The sequence below is a fragment of the Oryzias latipes genome, chromosome 12 (assembly GCF_053564925.1).
Source record: "Oryzias latipes strain Hd-rR chromosome 12, Olatipes_Hd-rR_3.1".
NCBI classification, from domain to species: domain Eukaryota; kingdom Metazoa; phylum Chordata; class Actinopteri; order Beloniformes; family Adrianichthyidae; genus Oryzias; species Oryzias latipes.
In genome coordinates, this window is record NC_136248.1 from 8,690,143 (window position 1) to 8,709,591 (window position 19,449).

The 19,449-nt window shown below is 38.5% G+C and overlaps 1 protein-coding gene across 3 annotated transcripts in view; it reads right to left on the reverse strand.

Annotated features, from left to right (window-relative positions):
* Nucleotides 1-17,359, reverse strand: part of rxraa (retinoid X receptor, alpha a) — a 125,403-nt gene extending 108,044 nt beyond the window's left edge. Inside the window, exons 1-2 of one of the 3 annotated variants that reach the window (XM_020707820.3) lie at nt 17,027-17,158; nt 16,805-16,945 (exon numbers count right to left, since the gene is read on the reverse strand). In XM_020707820.3, the coding sequence (XP_020563479.1) occupies nt 16,805-16,832 (28 nt within the window). In that variant the 5' untranslated portion in view covers nt 16,833-16,945; nt 17,027-17,158. Of the gene's footprint in view, nt 1-16,804 lie in introns of all 3 variants that reach the window. The other 2 variants (XM_011481990.4, XM_011481988.4) reach the window with 2 other exon arrangements.
* Nucleotides 17,360-19,449: the final 2,090 nt, after the last annotated feature.

The window sequence follows — 19,449 nt, forward strand, 5'->3', positions numbered from 1 at the left end:
TTTTTTATTTCTTTCAAAATGCAATTACTAACCAAGAGAGACAGACGGTCAAAGCAGCTTAAAGCCAAGAAGAGGGGCTTCCTTTCAAATAGTAAAGTAGAATGAAAGGATGACCATACAGACAACCTAAAGCGATGTGATTCCCTCAGACCCCACAGAGTCCCCCTCCTGTACACATTTAACTTAAGACATGAAGGAAAAGGTGAGTCTAGCATGAGCGCAAATCCGGTAGATTTAAATCTCCGAAAATGCATGACCTCAGCAAACATTAGGAGATTCCTGCGTGCATTTAATCACATAGGACCAAAATGTGTGAGGTTTGCTGCACAGGCACCATCAATCATGTTACAGCGGAAACTCGGACTGGTCTGAGTCTACATAATCTAACATCACTTACAAACGCATGCAGTCAACTGTATCATCAACATCAGCATTCCTAGAAAGGAGTGCAACTTGTCAGCTCAGTCAGGCAGAAAGATGTAGGCCAACTGCAGAGCAGGATGAGCTGGAAAATTATCTCAGTATCTTCATACAGAAAGAGATAACTGACTCTGTGTTTGTTACCTCATGCAGATAACCAAGATAAGAAAGGGAGCCAGGGCAAGCTAGGTGATTTTTCTAATAAACAGTAAATAATTACTTTTACATCTGGGGTTGACAGCTGAAAATAGTAGACATTTTCCACTGACAAATACAGTTGCTACCTAGTTGTGTCTGAATTCCCACCCTAGCCCCTAACTACTAAAAAACGATATAGTGCGGCGTTCTGTAGTGCCGTGAATTTTAAAAGCAATTTGGACACTATCCTCACTACTTTTCTTTTTTTTATTAAACAGCGGATATGACATCATCGATTTCACAAAGTAAAAATCAAATTAATATGAGCGTTTTGGGATGATTATTTGAGTCCACTGTCTTCTGAAGATAAAAACGTTGATATTTTATTAAAAAACATGTATAAATACTTTTTTTTTTGGCAAAAATTGTTCAAATGCAATGCATTGTGGTCTATATTCACCAATCTAGTGAGCATCGATGTACACTGGTTTTTCGCAGAGACTTTGGGGAAATTTCTAGGGCACTGGGTTTGGGATTTGTAGATTCGGACAGCACTACAAAATGGCGAACATACTATATAGTGCACTATATAGGTGTTAGGGTGGGAATTCGGACATACCCCAAGAGTGGAAGTAAAAAGGATTTGTTTGAACACCTGAAACAGAAGTACAATGTAAAGTGTGAGAAGTATTTCTCTCTACAAGATGCTTAGGCTACTAAAGCTCACAAAAACACTTGACAACATTGTTTTACAAATATTTTTACGGCTCGTATTTAGTTGCCTTTCATGTTCAGGCCAACTTCCAAAGATGTTAGAAACAAACCCTTTAGTTAAATATATTCTGTCATTTGTTATTTCAGTTAAAGACCCACTTCAATGAAAGTGGTGTTTTTATAAATCTTTCTTGAATTTCTCCCTCCTTCTCTTCCTGTTACTCCCATTCACTGTCATTTATCCTTCTCTGTCAGGGCATTTCTTTCTTTCCCATCCCCTTTAGGTTCATACTCCTTTCTTTTTCCTCTGATCCCCGTCCGGCTCTCGAACACTCCAGCTCTCAGGGGGGCATCCACATCAGTGAGCCCATCAGACGGAGACTGCGAGGCAGCTCTTTTGATCAGCACGGTCGCCACATTAGCATGTACACCTCTGCGCTCTCCAGCTCTGCTCTTGCTAAGCCGCCAGCCTGTCAGCGACCCACGAGGAGCTTCACCCAGGTAAGACAGAAGGCACTTGTAGACCCTCTGAATCTTAATCACTGATGAACACAAGCTTGCTTGGCCACAGATGAGAGGGAAGAGAAACACTCTTGTGATCTGCTTGCACATGGACGTCTTGCTGTGCATGTCTAATCTACTGTAAAGCAGGTAAAGGCAACAACATGCACATGGTGATGTGCTGTTTTTTTTTTTTTCTGCTGCAAGCAAAAACAAAGAGCCTCTTTTATGTACAGTATGCATCTTTTTTTTTTTTTTATAGGAAGGTGGAGTTTGGCCAGGCAGGACCCAAGTCTGGCTCTGGATGCCCTCTCACTCCTGTGGTACTTAATTATCTCCACCCTGCAGAATCTGGAGCTAGTCACATGGGCCCAATTTGGCCTGCAATAAAGTCTGCGAAGGTTTAACGTGCATTTCTTTCACAGCATTTACACGGCTGCTGTGCTTAAGGAAGGTGACTTTGAAGATGCAGGAAAAAAAGAGAAAGAAAATGCAAGGGCGGGAAGGAGAAAGAGAAAAAAGAAGTCAAATAAAAGGAGGGGGCTCTTTAATTCCAAGGAATTTTTCCAGATGTTGCACAAAAATTCTGCTGAGGCAATCCAGATGTGCTCACTCTGTTTTTTCCCCTCCTTCTGCTCACAGTTAGTTCCTTTTCACTCCGCTCCTTTGCCTACATACTCCGCCTCCCTTTAAGCAGTCCACATCGGTGTTTCAGGATGGTGCCTTTATGCGAAGGCTTTAACAGTCCCCAGGGCGCCCCTGCATCCACTAGGATACTGTAATAAACATTCACTCGAATTCCCTACTGTGTATTTGACTCTGAGAAAGATTAGCTGTCTTGTTTTATCAATATGGATCGATTAACAATTAACTCTTCAGCTAACAATAGTAACACTAATGAAAACAAATGTCATGATTAAAACAGAGCCTTAAAATACAAAAGAAAAAAACATGCACACATTTCCGTCCGGCTTCCTTTCCCTCCACCTCACACAAGTGCAGTTTATTTTTCTCCCCCTAATTCCGTCACTCTTCTCGTCTCCTCACCTCGAGACAAATATTGTCACGTCCACTTCTCTCCCAAAGAGGGTGACCCAGCCATGACCTCTGACCTTAACTTTAGCAGACAGATTCTCAGCTGCTCCACTACACACCACCACAGGTTGTGAAATCAGTGTGTTCAAATGACAGGAAGTCATTTGAATCATTCTCAGGTGCCAAAGAGTGTCAGTTACTCTGTATCCATCCTTAATCTAATGAGTGATGTTCAAATGAAGCTCAGGTATAAAAACACATAAAAACAGGTACTGTATTTTCTGTACTACAGTACAGTATAAAGCACACTTATTAGCCCTAATTTTGATCAAATAAAACAACAGTGCACCTTCTAATCCAAAGCACCTTATACATGGATTCATTCTGGTTGTGCTTACTGATGTTGAAGCGATTTTGAGAAATACACAGCACTCTGTGAAAATGTCTTTGTTTTTTTTGTTTTTTTACGAGCGTTATTGTAAATATGTTAGTTCCCAGCAAAGTTAGGAGTTAGCATTGTTACAATAACTTTTGTTTTAACAATATCAGAATGTTTCTTACTTAGAATCATACACGCATTGTAATAACGCTAACGTTGTAATCATGTAGCGTGTTACAGGGTGACTGTGAACTCAGTTAATCAAGTCTGTCTAACTGACGGACTTATCTCTCTTTAGACTCTTTAGTCTCATTTAATGCATCTTATAGTTCAGTGTGTTTCCTATATGACATAAATTCAAAAATAGACCATTTATTGATGGTGCGCCTCATAATCTGGTGTCCCCTATGGTGCGAAAATTATACCCACTAACATATCATACTTTTAACCCTTGTGCTATCCTATGACCCCACCCTTACATTGACGCGTTCTCCCTACCATGACAAAGGTGGATAAAGGTGGAAAGATTTCATGCAATCCATGGACACCAGTGAAGATCACAAATCATTGAAGAAAAAAGGTTCAGCGGGTCTAGATGACCCAACTCCCAATGTTAAGGTGCCAAGGATAGCACAAGGGTTAAACATATTAAATAAACTGTCAGTAAAAACATTTAGCCCACAGCCATAAAATGTTGAAGTCAATTTGCTCACATTGTTTGTATGTTGAAGTTAAGAATAGAAAAGAAATTAGGTTAAAGCAATTTTACATGTAGGTTACAAAAGAGCAGCTTTTCCCTGGGTCGTAAAAGTGAACCTGAACTTGTTGGGACCGCTTGAACACGCTGTCAGCGCGTTGGTATGCAGTAGAGCAATCACAACGACAAGACCAGCGCATGCATGTCTGACTAATTCTGAGTTTCAGGTAAACCTGGTCGTAGAATTTTTCTCCTAAAAATCACAGCTTATGCTCCAGATAAGAAGTGTAAAAAGAACAAATCATATGTGCTTTCTTAGCTGTGACTTTAAACATAAACATAATCCTTTTATAAGACAAAGTTAATTATTTTCTTTTTATGTAGTAGCGTTTCAGGAGGGTTTTCCCATAGCCTCTATGGTTAAAAATGATCACAGTCAATTCGATTTTGTTTTAAGAAAGGACAAAATGTATTTTGTTTTCTAGTTTACTACAGTCTAGGATTATTTTCTACAACTGTTTACTGTTTGTAAACAGACGTACACAAAGCTGCTTGACTTCTTTTCATGTTATTATAACCTGAATTAAAAAAAATAATGAAACATACATCAGGAAGCTTTGGGTCAAGGAAAGTCAACCAAAGGAACCAAAATGAACAAATTTTTTTTTTTTTTACCTCTGTTTAACTCCTATACGTGGCCAAACCATGTGTAACAGTTTGGTCTTTGGGTTGATTTTCCAGATAGATGGCCCCTTCCACCTTTTACTATTGACACTCTTCACCCTAGTGTTAAAAACATTCTTGAAACCAGACGGTCACAACAGATCTTTTAACCATGGGTAACAAGGCCCTCCAGACTTCTGGATACATGGTCTGTACATGTGCATGTGCTCATCTGTGTGTGTTCACGCACACACAGGTGTGTGCTCTCTGAGGCCAAGGGGCCACAGTCTGGGCGGATGTATGAACATGCTAGACCTGCAGGCGTCAACAAACAGTTAATCGCCCTCCGACAACTGGAGACAAAAACCCACAGAAAGACTCTGCTATCTCACGTTGGATCTTTTTTTCTGGTGTCTTTCTCTTTTTCTCTCAACATACTGTGAAACCAACAGCTTGTTATTAGACGAGCAACACTTGCTTTAAGTTCTTTAAGTCATTTCCTGATTACAAAATAGTTCAAATTACAACAAACGCTGTTCAAACACAGCGACAGCAAGTCTTTGTTCAAATGGAAAAGGTTCTGACTTCAAGATTGAAGTCTGCAACAGGTTGCAATACAAATGTTTTTGCACAATGTGTCTAACTAAAGACTCCACTATCCAAAAAGGTGGAAATGTAAATTGAATTTATTTGTTCACTTACAGAGATCATGTTCATTTAATCAAATAGGGAAATGCATTTCTTTCATCTGAGTTTGACATTTTTACAGCGCAGCATTAATAAAGTTGTTACTGGTGAATTCTGCTCTGACTTGCCTAATGAGGACTTCTCATCTAAAGAGTTCTTGTGCGCCTCTGTGCATTTTATTACTTCCAAGACTTTTTAGAGAAGACTACCTGTAACACACAACACCTGCCCAGTCAAATGATCTCAGTATGTGTTGATTTAATGGACAAACAGGTACATCACGCTAACTATGATAAAGCAGACAATCTGAACTTAAATAGATTTCTTTTTGAATTCCAATAAAAGATTACTACTAAAAAAAATGAAAAAAATGAGCAACAAGTTTAAAACCACCAGTTTCCACTTGGTTCATTGTTGGTCAGACATATATTGTAAAAAAGACAGCATGTACCACTAGACTTTCCTGCAAAGTGTTGCTAAACAATAGACAGGAAATGTATTAAACATTGCGTGTAATTTTTTAGCACTAAAAAAGCCACTCAAATGTGAAACAGATACTGAAAATTCCAACTAAAGATAATCTTGAAAGCTAGAACTTCTTTGAAACCTTATAAAATGTCAAAACATTGCTCTAAAAATGCTTTAATTAACTTCAGGCATCTGACAAAAGTCTTCTACATGAATAGAAAAAAAAACATATGAGTGTGATTTCAATGTATTGATCCCCTATGAAAATTTGTAAACTACAAGGTTCTGTGCCTCTCTATACTGTAAATCACGAGACTTTCTGCTGTTGTTGCAGGCAGCAGTTGCCAGTGTCCATCTCCTTGTGCAGCTCACTAAAAACAGTGTAAGCAGACAGAAATGTGTAACATCAATGGCAGCATCAAGCTCACCAAGTTTTTTGCTATTCCCTTTAGAAAAAAAGAAGTCATAGAACAGAATGGAGGCTGCTAAATATTGTAACAAACCTGTCAAGTTGGTAAAAAAAACAAAACAAAAAAAAAACGTCTTAGTTTTGTTTGTCTCCATATCTTGTAAACCCTCAATCTCACAAGAATAAAAAAAAAAATTCAATTTGTACAAATGTTTTCACATTAATTTATGATTCTAAATTGTCCCCTGGTGTGAGTGTGTGGGCTTATGTAGTCCTGTGACAGTTAAGTGTTCTGTTCAGAGTGTACTTTACCTTTCCCAAACAGTAGCGGGAATACGCCCCAGCAACTCTGTGACCCCAAAAGGGGATTAAGCAGGTTCAGAAAATGTATTCATTTTTTTTCACACACTGCAAAAAGTATGTTGAAAATTTCAGATATCTTCCAAGTGTTACATGCTATGACAGCTTGTCCTTATACAATCTAAAAGAGCTTCATCTAGTTGTCAGCTTTAACCGTCTTCAGTCAAAATAAGAGATGTAAAAAAAAAAACAAATCAAAAATTTGAGAAGGCTTTAGCACAGGAAAAGCACAGACACCAATTCAGCCAAAGAAAACAGCTCTTGATTTTGCAGCCCTGCAAATGCTTCACTGAATAGTAGGAAAGTAATCTATGATAAATAAGGGCTTTATGGCTATATACTACAGTTACATATACACTCAAGATCCCGACCAAGCCCTATTTAAAAAAAAAATTGTTGGCTTGGTCGGTAAGTCAGGCGGGGATGACACATTTGCGAAATCGGGTGACAGCCGGGTGGCCACAGGCAGCTGGATCACCGGCCGCCCGGCAGCAGCTCTGATTGGGTAATGTCTATGGATGGCGGCCGTCCATATCCAATGGCACCCGCCGCCTGGTAGCCAGGGGTATATAAAAAGCGGGTCATTCTACACCACTGGTCATTCACAACTCATATTTTGAGTACACATTATTATCTTGTCAGTTCACAAATTTACAAATTTTTAGACAACATGCCTCCCAAAAAAGCCCTGTGTTCTGTCTTCTTCTTTGTACTTTTCTGAGCATCAACCGAAATAAGTCAACACGCAGGTCTTGGAGTTGCTGTGTTGCTATCAACGCCATGATGAGGAATGCAAGATTGTTGTACAGTCATCGCCGGGCCCCTCGCCCATGGCATCAGCCTCGTGGAGTGCCATGGTGGCAGTGGAGACCGTCCTATCAATCAAATATCTTGACGCCACCACCCTGTGGCCGCCCGGCTTACTGCCACCAGCCTGCCGCTGGATTACCATCACGCAATCTCACCTCAAAATGGGCCCAGATGGCCACTGTTCAATCAAACGTCAAAAAAACGCCATCGGATTTGAGCTTAGTTTCAGACATATTTTTATATTCACATAACTAGGAATAAGGGGAATAAACTGGTAAGCTACAGTACATTTATGTTTAGCAGTGCTTTTAGCTGCAACTGTTGTAATTGTCTAACAAATATTTTAACATTTCTCTACTAGTGCTTGCATACAGACCCTCCAAAAATGCTTGTACTTTTTTGTTCTGAAACATCAATGTAATTTCAGCTATGCCAAATTTGGAATGTTTTTAAAGAAATGCATTGTTTTTTAATAGAAGGACGTAAGCAATGTACCGGTACGTGAAGTTTCGAGAGCACCAGTTCCGCCTGCCGATTGTAGTTCAGCACTTAGTGACCCCCTGCTAAACACGATGCTGCACAGATCAAGAAAATACCATTACAGTGGCACACCCTAATTCCTAATGGCCACAATCATTTCATTTCATTTTCTTAACAACACAGTCACAGTGGAACTCCAACCTAACAGTGTGATAAAAGCAGACTCTATGCCAAGTTTCTTAAAACTGTAGAAATCGGTCTCAGCCAGTTCCCCTCTTAGTAATACGTTTAGTCCTAAAAATATACATTTACATTCTTTTAGGAGGTATTATATTGAGCTAATAATAAAACCTGTGACGTACTTGCCAACTACAAAAGTTGCGAGTTGGCCACTCATCAGACTGTTGGCAGAGATAAAAAAGAGAAAATGTAAAGGAATATAGTCCAGAGCCTTCACTAAATTGAAACTGAAATGCTTTTGTTAGTCCTTGCATTAGGAGTCCATCAAACCTGAAAGCTGTCACACAAACAAGGTAATTTTAAAAAAATATATTTTTTTAGGTTCAAATTAACTGATAAAAAATAGTTTTTTTCTCTCTTTATGTTTCACGTATTTGGACTTTTATCTAAAATGTAATTTTCAACAAATAACCATCAGCTTTCATTGTCACAATTGCTGTTTTCCTTACATTACTTTCATCCAGTCACACACACAAAAATAACTAAGGTGTTGTGCATGCTGTGGGATTTCTTGTGGCTCGGCGCCCAGCAGTGCGTGAAGGACCCACTCCCCCACCCAGCGCCTACAGCATCTGGAAAGGTGACAGACGATGGTAACAGCAGAAGTGGTGAGTAGAAAGGAGGGTGGGGAGAAGACAGGGACTCCCTTAACTGCTTGTAACCTCAAGTCTTAGTCACCTCAGATTTTCCTGCTGTTTGTGAATGTGCGCACACTAAAAAATAACAGGTTTTGTTTACACACCTGAAAGTACAGTTTCGTCCAAGCTGTCTGATGACCCTTTAAAATTGATTATTTGTCTTTCTCAGAGGAGCACAGAAATATCAAACACATCATTCCAGCTTTTGATCCTGGTTTAAGTTCCGGACTATTTACACAGTAGAAACTATTATTACATAAAACTTTTATTACATGCTAAGGGATGCCAAGTCTCATCTAACATATCAGAAATTAAGTTAATGAAGTAAACAAAAACCTTGCTTTTCTTGTTTTATATTGCCAACATAACTAAAATAAAAAACAATGTTTACATCTGGGGCCAATTATACTTAGTCTAAATACAAATCTTTAAAGCCTCAGAAAATACAATGCTGTGAAGGAGAATGACTTAATTAATAAACATGTAATTGCCAAAAAGCCTAGTTTTCTACCAACTTCAAATGCCCACTTCAATTAAAATGTTTTTTTTTGGTGTTTTTAACATGTTCTTGTAGCATTTCTCTGATGATGGAGGACATAAATGAAGAAAAATGAAGCTTTGCATTTCTGAGTGTTACTTTATTGAAATTGTAGTGAATCAGGAACAGACGAAAAAAATGCTGTTTATAAAGCTTGTAGGTTTGCCGTAGAAGCCACAGTCAGAGGGCCACAAGCTCCCTGCTCTGCCCTGTTCTGATCCAACCACTTGTAGACGAGTAAATCCATGTACGTCTTTGTTTTCTTCACTCAAGCTGGCATCTTGCTCAAAGATGTACAGCAGGATAGCTCCAAAATAACTCGCCATTTTTGTTTGTCCAAGAGAAGGACAGGTTTTTTTTATTTTGGCTAAAAATGGCATCATTATAATTTAAAATACCACTGGGAACACTTTAACAATAGCTCAAAATGTGATCCGAGTGGGACTTTTAAGAGACAAATGTTTGGTATACATCTTGATCTGGAAAGTCTTTTACTTTACAACAAACTAAAATGAAAAATGCATGATCAACAAACATGAAAAGTGCATCATCTACTTACAAACAACCATCTGTCTAGTTTTTAGCAAAAACTAACAGACATTAATGTTTAAATTTTACTTTCTAAAGAGAGTCAATTTAGCTTTAGCAATCAGATTGAGTGAAAGTAGCGTCTTCTCATAAGGACGAACACTCCAGGTGTCCTTCGAGTTTTTTCTCTCAGTGTGCATTGATTTTTTCAGCCTTTCCTCTGCTTATTCTGTGTTGCACACACACAACAGAAAAGAGAGTTCTGGCTCTGGTAGGGCAAACTGACCTTCCTCTCAATGCGAATTATGAGTGTGATCTGGCCAAATCCCCACTGAGACCACGTTTCCACTTCAAAAGAGTGGCTGTACGCTCCCTGAATAAAACCCACCAGAAAAAAAAAGCCAGTCAGGCTCTCAAAGGGGCTGCAATAAACCCCGAAAACCAAAGGTACTTTTAACCACTTTGATGACAAACCTGAAAGAAAATTAGCTAAATCAATGTGGTCAATAAAATTGAAGCAAATTATTTTTTAGCTTTATATATTTAATTTTAAAATAAAAATTCAGCTTTAAATAAATATAAAATATATAAAAATATATAAATATTAATAAATTAAAAAATTCTTCAATATTAAAAATTACCAATAAAAACCATAAAGGTCCCTTTTTACTGATACATCAAAAGCTTAGACAGATTAGTCACAACAACCCATAGATAGTAAAAAAGAAAAGAAAAAAAACATAATAAAATGAGAAAAATATCCATTATAAAAGACTGAAATTACATCAGAAAAATGGAAAAGAAAGGTATAGTGTTTTAAATAAAGGTCTAAATTTCCACTCCAATCATCTTTTGAGCTATTCTTAAAGTGTTTACAATGGTCTTTTCTTCACTGCTTTACTGTAAAAAAGAATTCTCAGTTACCTTTCTTCTCCCGCTAGCTTACAGCCCCTCACACCCCCAACCTAACATTACCAATGCAATAAAACCGGCGAGCAATATTTGAACTATCTAGCCATATAGTTTTGAGGTCAGACATGGAAAACATGGGCATAGTGGGCATAAGTCAGTACAAATGGATGCATCCGCTTGAGGCCCTACCAGCGTGTTTTCCAAGCTACAAATGCAATCTTTTTCCAAAGGCATTTTTTTCGTCTCCTTCTGATTCCCAATGATCTGAATAAAGACATACTCAGGAATGCCATTTGAGCTTAACGTTCTTATATATCCTCCATCATCAGAAAAATAGCCACAAAATCATTTTAAAAACAGGATTTTCTTTGGAGTGGGTCTTTAAATGGACAGAATGTCAACAGCAAATTTTCTAAATGATCAAGCATATGGGGAGCAAGGGTCAAGGTTTGAGGTGCAAAGTTCAGAGCGGTCATTATCAATAAAGACCTCTGCGCTTGAAGGAGCAGCTCCAAACACAAATAATTAACAAGCGTTTGAGTCCTTCCTAGATCCGTGCATTAGAAAGCCTTCCAGCCTTTTCGTGATTCATGCTGTTTAGAACATAAACAAGCAGGGACTGCAGTGTGTGTGTGTGTGGGGGGGGGGGGGGGGGGGGGGGGGTGCATGACAGGCAGAAACACACATCATTTCATCTGATGCTGAAGCCTGAAGCGCAATTAACACCCTGTACTGATCAGCTCAAATTCTCTGTGAAGTGAGGAATACTCTGCTTTACAGCTGTGTTCATAAGCGAGCATACATTTGCCCACTCACGGGGTTTGTGTGATGGCATGGGTGAGGGGTGGGAAAGTCAAGGGGGGTGCAGATAGGAGTGAGCAGATTCTCTTTGATTTGCTAAAGTTAAAGGCGTCATGGGTGAGACTGAGAGGGGATGAAAAAGAGAAGGAGAGACAGAGCTGTCACTTTAAGCCATTAAGTCTCCCTATAAAACTCCTCCAATAAAAATGACAGCTGCTGGCTTTTTTTCTCCAAAAGGGGTGGGGGGCAAAAGGATCGCATTAGGAACAAAAAACTGGACGGCCGTAAAAAAGGCAAACTTGGCCAAATGCTCTTGGCAGTGTAATTCCCCAAACCCACAACCACACACACCTCCCTGTATCACCTTTGTTCCTGGGTTACTGCCAGAGCAGGAATGTAGCCCTTAATCGTCTCCTGTCAGCAACACACACACACACACACACACACATAACTACGGCGCTCACTGTCTTATCAAAGGCCATGAACTTGATTGTTTTCTGACCAATGGTTGATCGTAGATTCTCACAAAAAAATGAAACAAAGCTGAAGTCTCTATTTGAGAAAGAGAAAGCACAATCAGGCACTTCTGAATGAGCTGAACTGTGATTCATCCCTTAAAAGTTAAAATATATATATATATATATATATTTTTTTTAAAGAGCTTTGTCGTTCCCTCATGGATATTTCCTTCTGTGCATGTGAGTGACCATGTGAGAGGAAGGGATCACAGGACTGCTACACGAAGCCATGAAGTCATGGTCAAACCTTTGCCTAACCATTATGTTGTTACAAATGTTTCTGAATAGCCTTTGCTCCAAAACTGAAAATGTATGTGGAAATAGTCATTTGTCTAAAAAACAGGGGTGTCCAAACATTTTGCAAAGAGGGTGGTGAATGCGAGGGCCAACCAATCAGCCAGCAATCTTTGAACCCTATATAGAATTAAATGCAGATGAACAAATTAATGAAATTCTTTTTGCAATGGGGTACTTTTTGTTTCTTCATATAGAACATAAAAATCTATTATTACATTTTTTTTAGCAAATCACTGTGAATTTAATAATTGAGGACCAGAAATGAAATACAGAAAAGGTCTTTCTAGAAAAATGTCATCACCATTAAATCTGGGTTCATATGAAATGTTGCATGTTATTCACCGTTAAATGTTCACTGTAAACTTCTAAATATAAATCATATGAACAGGAAAATAACTCAAACAGTTATCCAATTTATAACTACAAAACCACTGTGGTTTTCATAACATAAATATATAAAACTGTTCCTCTTGTTATGCCCTTAAGACTCTAAAGGTCAAGGAGCTACAGGTTGTTGCTACCGGTTTACAACAGCTTCTTATGTAATTTAGCCAATCACAATCAAGAAATCGAAGTTCTTAGAGAGTGCTGGGGGCTGCTTAATATTTACTTCATCAGAGATGCCTTCAGAGCTGGTATCAATTTCAACGCGGGACGGACTTTGGACATGCTTACAGTAAATTATGCTTCTGTACGTTTAGGAACACATAAAATAAAATTTGCAAATATTCAAAAAGTAAGAAATTTATGTGACAAAAAAAGGAATTGACAATTTCCAACACAGCACATTTTTGTCAAGGACCTGACAAACAACAACAAAAATTGTACAGTTCAGAAAAACAAGGTTGTCCTCTGAATGCACTGAGTGAAAAACATTTCGAATAATGATGGTTCTTCCAAATAATTGCAACGACAAAACTTAGATAAATACTTTTGAAACAAGCTACAAACCTTCACCCCTCCTGTCTGTTCTTTAATTTTATTGTTGCTTCAGAAGCATCTTTATCTGCTTTTCAGAAATGTCTAAGGTTCACGTTGACATATACAGCAACTAATAATCTTCCACTTCTTTCTTAGAGATGTTTCCAATTTTTTTGTGTGTAAATAAAACCATATTATTTATTATTAGTATTATTATTATTATATTACTAGATTATTACTGTCTTACATATGTTTTTTTTTTAGATCTGTGATTAGATTTTGTCTAAATAAGAGGCAAAAACAGAAAGAAGAAAATATTGTACCTTCTTCTCTTCCTTCACAGCAATATCTTTGGTTGCACAAAATCCTTATTTTATTTAAATAATTGATCGTATATCCTGAGAATTGCTGTTAATTATGTGAATCTATTCTTCTCTGTTCAAGTAAATGATGTACGAGGGGCTTGTTGTTTGTATAAAGCCTGCTCTGAACTGTTCTGATGTCTAACAGGTGTCACAAACAAGGCAACACATTTTCTGCTGCAAACCCAGTTGGACATGTTTTTTCTGTATTTTAAGCATTCACTTGCATTGGTTGCTTTTTCCTGATCGAATATCAAAGTGTAAAAACAAAGTTTCCAAACAAAAGAAAAAATGCCTGACTTGTCACGTCTTGTCACGTGGGGAACATTAAAGTATCTGTTTTGAGAAAAATGTGGTTGCAATTAGTTCATCAAAGATACAGTGGTTCAAAAAAGTTGAAATCACCATCAGCCAAAATTTCTATTGAAAACCCTTACGTGAATTAGCTGGAGACTTATCTGAAACATTACATTTACTTGGATGCTCATAATTTTCAGGCTGCACTATGACACCAATGCTCCCTCATTTATTTGAATATTTCTTTCCATTCTAAATACATTTAGTTTTACAGTTTAAAACCCCTCTATATCATCCGGGCTCCCATAAAGAAAATAAAAATCGATGAAAGTAATGAAAACTAAAAATGCACAACATCTACATGTTAGAATTTCTTCAAGAAGAGGCTATCTTTATGGTGTTAAATTTGCCACAAAATAATCATTCTTACGGAAAATCAATATCAAAAGAGCAAACGGCTTGAAAATAGCTGCCTGGCTCATCTGTGTTAAGCCATCCTTCTTCCTTTCACACTGTTCATTTCACTGACAAACTGTCATGATCCTCCCCATAATGCTGTGACTAAAGGACACATTCTCCTTTCAGTGTCATTCCTCTGGTCTTCATGCCTTAATGTCCGATATGAAAGGGGGGGGGGTGCTCGATGATGGCATCAGGCAGGCAGTACACAGTCCTGAGCCAGCGGTGCTGGATGGGAGGTGTCGTCATCAAAGCCAGCACGCGGTCTATAGTTGTAATGTCATCTCAAACAGATCCATGTCAGAATTCCTAATGCAACGCCACATTAGGAAATGACACTGAGTAAGCAGTAATCAATAAATTCAAGGTCTTCACGCATGGCTGCGCCCTTAAAACAACCAATTAGAGCCTGCCACTCAAACTGTCCTTTAAGGGTACAAGTTTAAATATTAGGGGTGTAAAAATTCATTTTAAAAACAATTTGATCTATATCGTAATTTGTTGTTGCAGTTTCAATTCATAGTCGATACTGGTTCATTTTAAACAGTCCAATTCACTGATCTGAAATCAATCCAGAACATTTTCCGTCAGAACTTCAACCAGTAGGACTCTGAGATAAATACGGGTACTGAACAGTCCAGGTGAAGTTTTCTAGATTCCTTATATTACATGCAAGATAATCAAGTGTAAATTAAATATGTGTACAAACAATCAAGTAAACAAGAATCAATGTCAAATCCATTCACAGTTTAATTTAATTAAGTTGAGCCCACTGCTGTTTTACCACATTAAAATAGTCCAAAGGGAACATTATTAGAGCATTAAACCACAATGTTATGTCACATGTCTTTGCTAAATTCAAAGTGTTTCCACACATTGGACTGTAACGATGGCTTGACAAGTTTTTGCTGCCATCACGTGTGCATTGTCTGCTCTGATGCATTCGGTCGTTTTTACGTTGTAGTAAAATAAACCTACCATGTCTCAATCGAAATGGTATTTTCCAATATCGATATAATCGATTTTTGTCTTTAAAAATTACAGTATGAGGGTAAAGGTCGATACAACTAACGACTTCCTTCAAAAAGATTGATCTGGTTGGATCGTAGGATTGATTCATCGATTAAGTTGATACACCCCTAATGTGCGCAGTCTGAAATACAATGTGTTGCACCTGTAACAACAGCCTGTCAGTGTGTGCAGTGCAGGTGGTTGAGTGTATTTCTGTGAAGCCACATAAAGGGTGTTGTGGGACTGAGTCAGCGAGCAGCGCCTGTAACCTAAGACAGCCACCCCGAGTCTCAGAAGTCCCTGTGAATCTCCTCGGTGTGTTCATGCAGCTGATGATATGTGTCGAGGTGTAACATGACGCCTCCATGAAAGAGCCGCAGACACAATAAGGCGGGGGGAAACCTACAGCCCTGCGCTTGTCTCTGCTGCGGAGGACAAGGGTCTGCTCTGTTCACAAACTTACAGTAGCAGTCAGCATTAATGATTTACAGTTTGAAGTGCTTTAGTGTATTTAAACTGCTTTTAACTTCAACAAGACTAGATTTCAGAATTAATCCCAGAAATGAGTTATAAGAAGTAATACATATCTAATAAAAAAGAATTTTGTAACTCAGAAAAATCAAAAAGCATGCTAAAAATCTCCAATTTGACAATTGAAATCCCCCCTTCTTGCAGGTTCAGCTTCAACAAAACAGTGGGTTTCCTTAAGATTAATTCATTAATATATTTAAATGTAAAAAGAAAATCAAAAATGAAAGTCTTGCGCAATGACCATAGGTCACCTGTCAGCAACTGAAGTGAGATTATCCCCAACAGCAGACTTTAAGTCAAGCAACAACGCATGAGGTCACTTTTGGGTGCAATTTACAAGTTTGTGCAATATTGACAAATTATTATATGCCAAGTAAGCAAATAATAAATAAAAAAGAAATGAAGTTAAAATTATCAATAACAAAAATGATATCAAATAAAAAAGGCTTGTAATTTTGTTGTATGTTTAATGTAAAAAAATCACATATCCTCAAGAGGAAACATTTTAAAGTCACGATGTAAAGTTAATCTCCCTTTGTTCTTAGAAGTTCGGTTGGTATAAACAGGCACAAGAAAATTAAGTTTAGCTTCGAGGTTTTTTTGTTTTGTTTTTTTAGCATTAAAACACAAAATCTCTCAACACTTAACCAAAGTGTAAAAGTTAAACGAGCCGCGAGGTGCGCGCGCGCCACGCCGCGAGCGCTGTCACTCCGCGTCGAAGTGAAATGTCACCAGCTCAATTAAAAAGCACGAGACCCGCACATCTGTCCGTTTCGATAAAGGGATAAATTAGAAGTTAAAGAGAGGGCAAATTACACAAAGCAGCAGCGGCAGCAACAAACGTGTTGATGGGGTTTGGCAAGTCGCTCCACGCGCTGTCAAGAAAAAAAGAAAGAAAGAAACCACGAAGCGAAAACCCTGAGCCCCAGCACGTTTCTCGCTGTCTTTTCTTCGGCATTAAGTAGGTCTGTAAGAAACAAAGTAACTTACCCAATGACAGGAACGGTTTGGTTTCCATGTCGGACTCGTAGGTTAGCTCATGCCAGCTGAGACGACCGCGTTCGGGAGTTTGTCTCACTGCTCGAGCAGAACAAACCAGACCAAGGAGCCGCCGCCGCTACCGCTCTGGAGCTTCACGGAGCGATAAAAGTGACAGGTCGATGGCTGATAGTGTCAGAAGATAACCTAATGTTTCTACTTGTGTTTGCTCACTCAGCTGCTGCGCTCACTCCTCTGCTGCCTCCCCCTCTCTCGGGTGTAGAACAACTCCAACTGCTGGAAGTGCACAGCGAAGGGGACCTGCGCAGGGGGTACTCCCACCAACGCGCACAGGCCCGCAGCGACACGACAAACACAGATGTGAGGCTCGCTGAGAACTTCAGAAATCCAAACACATTCACAGAAATGCGCAGCTTCTCGCCAAAAAATCCCTTCAACTCCTTCCTTCTTTTTATCTTCTGTTGTTTTAACCTGGTCACACGTGTTACAGCTGCGCTATTAGCTTAACAGATAGACTTTTTAACTGCCTCCCCTCTTATCTAAGATGAGTCCATCCAAGCCCGGACATAGGTATGGACGGGGGAAGGGGGTTAATGCCCCCCCTAAACGGAGTTACTGTCCCCCCCAGAAAGATGTATGTATAAATGTATGTATATCAAGAAATATTATATATTTAAGAATATCATATAATAACAAATAAAATTTACAAAAAAACCCACACAAAACAGACAAAAAATCTATCTAAATAAAATAAAAGACAATAAAACACAAGGGTGGATGTACAGAAAGATGGTCAAATAGACAGACTTGTGCCAGGCCTAAGCCAAGCAAATGCAGAAGGTCCTGTGAGAAGAACTTCAACAAAAACCGTATGAAATAGATCAAAATAGTCTATATATATATGGATAGTTGAACCGATGTGATGATAGCATGATTTCCACACAGACTTGCCCCGATATTCTACTTATTCCTCGTGGGTTGGCTGGCCAAATTCTGCCCTAAGTCCAACCTTTTTTTTTTTTTTTCTCCAGAAGATCCCAGATCATAAAAACATATGTCACAACATGTCTGTTTTGATAACATTTGAATCTGATCTACTATCTGCTATTCAAAACAGCTTCAGTGAAACTGGGTGCAGGAACACTACAAAACAAAATGATATATTCATTGCTCACTTTGCAAAGGTAATACTCACAGATAAGAACAGTTGGGTCATTTGTATAGTATTCCAAAGCTTATACCAACTTGGATAATAGTGACGCCTTGCACGAGTATGGACTGTTTTATCAGGTTACTGTCTTCCCCCCTAAGGTTCAACAAAAAAGAAATATCAGTTACATTTTTCAAAGGATTACAAGCTTGGCACATTTATGATCGACACACTTATACTGATACAGTGTGGGTATGTGTGGCTGTTTGTTTACTTTTGTCGTTGGTTCTGAGGTGGCCTGCACTGTGACCTGTCCAGGATGTAGTGACCCGTTGGCCTAATGGAAGCTGGTGTTGGCTGCAGCCTCTGGACAGGATGAACCAGGTTTAGGAAATGGATAAGTGGTTTTATTACTCTTTATTTTTATTGAAAGAAACTTAATTGACCTGAGGAAGAGGATTCTTAAAGCCACTTATGTCACATCCCAATCGTTATCAGTATTTGAATTTTCAATTCAATTTATTCTAAATGTATTTTGTTTTCTTTTGTTTTTTGGTCTTTTAATAACATCAGACAACCATAATATCCAAGATAAGAAATGTTGTTACAATTTAGAATAGAGGTGGAAGATGCAAAGCGCATTTAGTGTGAATGGAGCATTAGATGGATAGTAGTATAATTAGGTAGATCTACCCCTAACTTAATTTTTTAACCTGTTGTTGCTTTCGTCTCAGATGAAACATCTTATATTCACTTTCTCCTTGGAGCCTCTTCAACACCCCTGCCAACATGGTCAAAACTTTGAAAAAAAGAAAATTGACGGCAAGCTCATCAAATACTTGTGGGGAGAGCTCCCGCAGCTGAATCTGGCTTTTTTTTAAGAACTCAGGTATTCACAACATTTGCACTTAGCCCTAATACTGTATATATTTAATTCAATTGAGAAAACAAAGACGATTACTTAAAAAAACATAGTGGTTCTCATTTACAATCTTTTTGTAATGACTGTGTCTTGCACATCTGTTATTCTTTTTGTCCATCTACTGTTTTCCATGAGAATACTATTTGACTGAGTTTATTGAACACAATGGGGGTAGGAAGTATATTCTTAATCTCTGTTTGTGCTTGGCTCAAATTCACTGTTTTACCTCGGGCCCTCACTGTGTAATTTAAGACAGACATAACATGGTCCTTTTAAACACCTCGATTTAGACACGTTCTCTCATCTTCCCGCTAGTTCCAGCTATTTAATCCTCCACTCTGGCTATGATTAATAGCGACCTGACCCTTTGCCTTCATCAATATAAATTCTCTGGAGGCTGTTCTGGCTCTCAGTGGATCACACCAAAACTCACAGAATGCCGGAGTTTAAATGTACTCAAAAACTAAACCTCTTTGGCACCGTTATCTCCCCTTCATGTCTGTTTCTGTTTCTGAACTCATTGTGATGTGATTGCACCTCCCAGGGAATAAAAGACCACCACTA